The sequence below is a fragment of the Nicotiana tomentosiformis genome, chromosome 2 (assembly GCF_000390325.3).
Source record: "Nicotiana tomentosiformis chromosome 2, ASM39032v3, whole genome shotgun sequence".
NCBI classification, from domain to species: Eukaryota; Viridiplantae; Streptophyta; class Magnoliopsida; order Solanales; family Solanaceae; genus Nicotiana; species Nicotiana tomentosiformis.
In genome coordinates, this window is record NC_090813.1 from 136,436,170 (window position 1) to 136,442,049 (window position 5,880).

A 5,880-nucleotide genomic window follows, 5' to 3' on the forward strand; every position below is an offset into this window, starting at 1 on the left:
AAGGTCAGGAACCAAATAATTTTTATCTAGAAATATGGATGTGCTATATAATTTAATTATGCCACCACAATGTACAAAGATAGATTCCCAAAGAAGCCTGGGAAATGTGTTGGTGATCCCAACATTAGGGGGAGAAAATGGGCAGCTGAGAAAGTGATACGTAGAATGAATTATTATGAATACACATAGATCCTCATACAAGAAAATATGAACTTGAAGTTCAAGTGGTAATTCATTTGCAAATTATTGCCAAACGCATTTTTTTTGGGTAACTAAACAATTTTATTTACCAAGTAATATTTACACATTTGATTCTCTTTATAGCTTGATCTGGACAATAGTCCCAGATTCAGCTATCCCTTCCTTTCCCGCTACTCCTACCTATTTATAACTACCTTTCTACATTTCTATATGAATAGCAGGATAGTAGTTTAACTCTAGTAACCTTCTCTTCAAGCGTTGCTTCAAATTCTCTCGACAATATGTTTCATGCGTTAACAGTCGAGTGATTGTTTCAACATTCCTCTGTGTTGCTTGAAAGATTCGTGCATTCCTCTCTTTTCATGTATAGTATATGCTTCCAGCTAGTGTCATCTTGTAAATATTAGCATTGGAGCTTCTACCTTTACAGTGTTGTTCAGCCCATTCCAATTCCTGATCCCACGTCATCACCTGCCTATGAACCCTCTGCCAGTCCAGCACTGCTGCCCATACTTGTGTTGAGAATGAACATTTGAAGAATAGGTGATTGATAGTTTTTTCTTCTGTGTGACACAGTGGGAAGCTAGTATCTTCCAAGCAACCCCATTTCCTCAATTTATCTCTTGTTAGTAGTCTTCTGTGTGCAGCCAGGAATAAGATGAATATCCATTTAGATAACCCAGCATTTTTGCATATCAACCTTCTCCATGGTACCTTACTAAACTCTCCTCTAAGTTTCAAGTACATGGCCTTGGTTAGGAAGTTTTCCATTCTCAACACCTCTTCTTCTGAGTAGCCAGCTTCCTCAAAGTATTTCTTGACTTTTAGTATCTTCTGGATCACCCACGATGCTTGATTTGGTTCAGCTCCCCACATTGAATTGTATTTCTTATAGTATACATGGACCCATTGAACCCACATTTTGTCTCTCTTCTTACATAGATTCCACAGTAACTTGCATATAGCTGCTTTATTCCATATGTGTAACGACCTGGCCGGTTATTTTGAACTTCATATTATGGGTATTAACTTGCGTGCGTGGTTGAATTCAGTTACCGGATGATTCAGAGTCAAATCGGAAGAAGGATGCAAGTTTTGGAAGCTTAAGCGGTAAGAGTTAACCATAATTAATTTTTTTGTGTAAAAGGCTCTGTAATGGGTTTTGAATGATTCCAACAGTTTCGTATGGTAATTTTGGACTTAGGCGTGCGTCAGGATTTGGATTTGGAGGTCCGTAGGGTAATTTGGAGCATTTCAGCGAAAGTTGTAAAAGTTGAAGTTTTGAAGGTTGAGAGGTTTGACCAAGAGTTGACTTTAGTGATATTAGGGTCGGAATGCAATTCCGAGAGTTGTAATAGATCCGTTATGTTATTTGGGACTTGCCTGCAAAATTTGACGTCATTCCGGGTTGATTTGATAGGTTTTGGCACTGGTTTTAGAAGTTGGAAGATTTGAAAGTTCATAAGTTCGATTCCTGGTGCGATTCATAGTTTCGACGTTTTTTGATGTGATTTGAGACCTCGAGCGAGTCCGTGTTAGGTTATGGAATTTGTTGTTATGTTTGGTTGAGGTCCCGGGGGCCACGGGTATGTTTCTGATGCTTAACATATTGAATTTGGACTTATGCAAATTGCTAAAGTTTTCTGGTTCCTGGTGTTTTCGCACTTACGGTGTGGAGACCGCAGGTTCAGACTCACACGTGCGGAAGGAGGAGCACAGATGCGATTTGGTCAAGCTTGGTCTGTGGGCGCAGTTGCGAGATTGGCCCGCAAAAGCAAAGCCGCATCTACGGAAGATGGAGCGCAGAAGCGGACGGGGCCTGGAGCGTGAGGATCGCAGAAGCAGAAGGTATCCACAAGAGTGGGCGCGCATGTGTGTCCCCTTGCTCGCAGATGCGGAACTAGCCCCCTTAAGTCATTTCCGCACCTGCGAGGGAAATTCCTCATGTGCGGCATCGCAGGTACGACTGGTGGTCCACAGATGCAGAAGTCCTGGGCAGAGAGTTTATATTCGAGGGTTTTGCCATGTTTTCCATATTTTGAGTTTTAGACCTCAGTTTTGGGAGCTTCTTTGTGGGTTTTTCAAGCAAATCGATTGGGTACGTTTTCTTCATCTATAATTTATTATATTCCATGATTTTATCTTTATTTTTATCATGTAATTTGTTTTTTGAGTTGAGGAAAAAATGGAGGTTTTTGAAGAAAAATTTCAAAATGAAAAAAATCATGATTTGAGGGACGAAATGGTATCAGAATTTAATAATTTTAGTATCGTTGAACTCGTATCGGAATGGGTGTTCAGTTTTTGTGATTTTTGTCGGGCTGGGGGGTCGAACTTTGGATCGATTTTTAGATTTTGATAAAGATTGAGGCTTTATGATCCACAATAGTTTCTTATGAGTTTTATTTGTGTTTTGAAGTTATATTTTGTTAGATTTGAGCCGCTCGGAGGTCATTTCACCCGAGAAGTTCATTTTAGAGTATCGATTTGCTTTCTTTGAGGTAAGTATCTTGCCTAACTTCTAGTAGGGTAACTGCCCCTTAGGATTTGAGTCTTCTATGCTAATTATAGTCCGTGTACGCGAGATGACGAGTACGTGCTCGGACTTATTTGTGGAAAATTGGCCTTTTAAGGTTCTTAGGCCCTTGTATTCATTGAATATGCAATTGTTCTTGTTATGATTATGCTTCGTAATTACTAGTTTTACCTCTACCTGCTTAATTAGAATTAATTGCTTCATGATTCACTCTTATTTCTTATTTGATTCATATGTGCCTTAATTGAAATTATTACCTTTCTATTGCCATGTTATCATTTCCCTAACTGCTTATCTTTATTTGAAATTATTACTATCTCTTCTGTAATTGTTTAGCCTTAATGGAGGTTATGGTTATCTTTTCACTGCTTCGTCTTAGCTGAATTTGTTGTATCCCTTTCTTAATTGCCCAACCTTGAAAGAAGTTAGATATCCTATATTTTAGTTGACTTGTCCTTATTTGGAATTATTCGACTTGTGTTAGCTCTCTCGTTGTCGAATTGTATATTGTGGACCATTGTTAGTGTCACGACCCAAAATCCAACTAGTCGTGATGGCACCTAACCCAACCCGCTAAGTAAGCCAACTTTCAACTATCCAATTCCAATAACAATTATTAAATAAATTTAAGTGAATAAATATCTTAATCTTATACATCCTCCAAGAACTAGTAGTACAAATCATGAGCTTCTAAGAATAGAGTATACAAAGAGAAAATAAAATAAATACATAGTCTGTTTGAATAATACATAAACAAATCTTTTATAAATCTAAGGCTTCCCTGGACAAAAGGCAGCTACAACAGAAATGTAGGTACATCTTCAAGTCCCGCAACCATCGAGCACAGCAACAACAACAGCCAACATCTGCACGCAATGTGCAGAAGTGTAGTATCAGTACAACCGATCCCATGTACTGAGTAAGTAACAAACCTAGCCGTAGGTTGAAAGTAGTGACGAGCTTCCACCAAGTCGGGTCTAAAACCAATAGTCCACAACAATCCATAACAACATAAAGCAAATAATACCAGATGTAACTCAGGAAAATAATTACTCAGCCAAATAATGATTTCAAAAATTATAGTTCTTCCTTTCAAATACCTCAGTGAAAACCCAAATCGTTTGCCGAAGTTTCCAATAATATAAATAGTTTGAAAACAATAAATTTCTACAAAACTATTCTCAATAATAAATAATATATTTCCTTTTCCTTCCGGATAACCCGTGTAAAACAAATGCATCACTATGCCCATCTGTCAAAATAAAAGTGAGAAATCATGAATGATATGATGTTGTATAGCATGAGGAAAAATACATCTTTATGCCTGTATGTCATGTGTGCATGCCAATGGGATGCAATTCAGTGATAAAATCATAAATAATCCCTCGGGTAGAACATCACTCATATACAACCCCTCGGGCAATCTCACAGTCAATCGTGCCACTCGGGAAAACCTCACAATCACTCTTGCCACTCGGGCATACCTCACAATCACTCTTGCCTCCCAGTCACTCAGCACACGGCACTCGCACTCAGGAGCTACCTGCGCTCACTGGGGGTGTGTACAGACTCCGGAGGGGCTCTTTCAGCCCAAGCGCTATAATCTTCACGGACAACTCACGTGCTATAATAATAAAGTATGCTGCAGGCGGGCAACCCCGATCCACACTCATACTCACAAATCAGGCCCTTGGCCTCACTCAGTCATAAATATGCTGCATTCGGGCAGCCCCGATCCACACTCATCCTCACAAATCAGGCCCTCGGCCTCACTCAGTCATAAACCTCTCAAGCCACTCGGGCATTTCAGTAAAACAGGGCATTCGGCCCAAAACATTTATATGCATCAAAATAGAGTCATAAAACCGAGTTATGATATGCAATGAAATGAATATGACCGAGTATGAATTTTCAATTCAACACAATAATTCACAACAATATGACCTCTGTGGGTCCCAATAATACTGGCACATAGCCTCGACATGATTTTTAATATGCTTTTTAGCTCAATTTCTTTAACACATAAAACCGCATGGAAAATGCCAAGATTATTTAACTATAAAATTCCACAGATACAAATATGTTACAATTTCTATAGTGCACGCCCACACGCCCGTCACATAGCATGTGCGTCACCTCCCAACAATTCACAAAATACATATATTCAGGGTTCATACCCTCAATTCAAAGATTAGAAGAGTTACTTACCTCGAACAAGCCGAATCCAATGTCGAGCAAGTTAAACAATGCTCCAGATATTCCCTTAATGTGCGTAACAACTCCCGAATGGCTCGAATCTACCACAATTAATTTGATTCAGTCCACACAATTCATAGGAATTAATTCCATATCAAAATTCTAATATTTCCTCAAAATTCGAAATTACGCCCCAAAGATCGCCCGTGGGGCCCACGTCTCAAAATCCGACGAAACACACAAAATACGACAACCCATCCAATTACAAGTTCAATCATACTAATTTCACTCAAATCCGACTCCAAATCGGTATTCAAACTTGAAAAATTCGTTTTGTGACATTATAGAAATTTTCTTCTATTTCTCTTGATCAATAATCTTACACCAAAAATGAAGATGAATTCATGGAATATAATCACAAGGTAGTTAAGAACACTTACCCCAAGTTGTATGGAAAATTTCCTCTCCAAAATCGCCCAAACCTAGCTCCAAAATGTCCAAAATGAGAAAAATCTCAGAACCCTCGTTTTTAAACACTGCCCAGGCATTTCCGCACCTGCGGTGCCTGGGCTCAGACCTGCGCATCCGCATTTTCGGACAAAAATGTGCGCCTACGGAAAACAACCAGCCTCCCAAAACCTCGCATCTGCGTTCCTTTTCTCGCATCTGCGGGCTCGCAGATGCGCATTCCTCTTCGCACCTGCGGCCTCGCAGATGCGGCAAATTCCTCGAACTTGCGAGCACTGCCCAGTCCCACTCTTGGACGCTTCTGCGGCTTATTTCACGCACATGCGGCTTCGCACCTGCGATCAAAATCTTCGCAGGTGTGATCACACCAGTAGGCAGTAGTTCCAGCATTTCCTTAAGTCCAAATTTGATCCGTTAACCGTCCGAAACACACCCGAGGCCCCCGGGACCTCAACCAATTGTATCAACAAGTCCCATAA

At 40.0% G+C, this 5,880-nt stretch overlaps 1 protein-coding gene across 1 annotated transcript; it reads right to left on the minus strand.

Moving 5' to 3' along the window:
• Positions 1-561: 561 nt before the first annotated feature.
• LOC104114379 (uncharacterized) lies at positions 562-1,122 on the minus strand. The gene has a single exon (XM_009624806.1). The coding sequence runs from the start codon at positions 1,120-1,122 to the stop codon at positions 562-564; it is 561 nt and encodes a 186-aa protein (XP_009623101.1).
• Between the last annotated feature and the right edge of the window lie 4,758 nt (positions 1,123-5,880).

What these genes read in the sequence shown, in the direction of transcription:
- LOC104114379 (XM_009624806.1), bottom strand. Translation starts at nt 1,122, where the DNA reads ATGTGGGTTCAATGGGTCCATGTATACTATAAGAAATACAATTCAATG.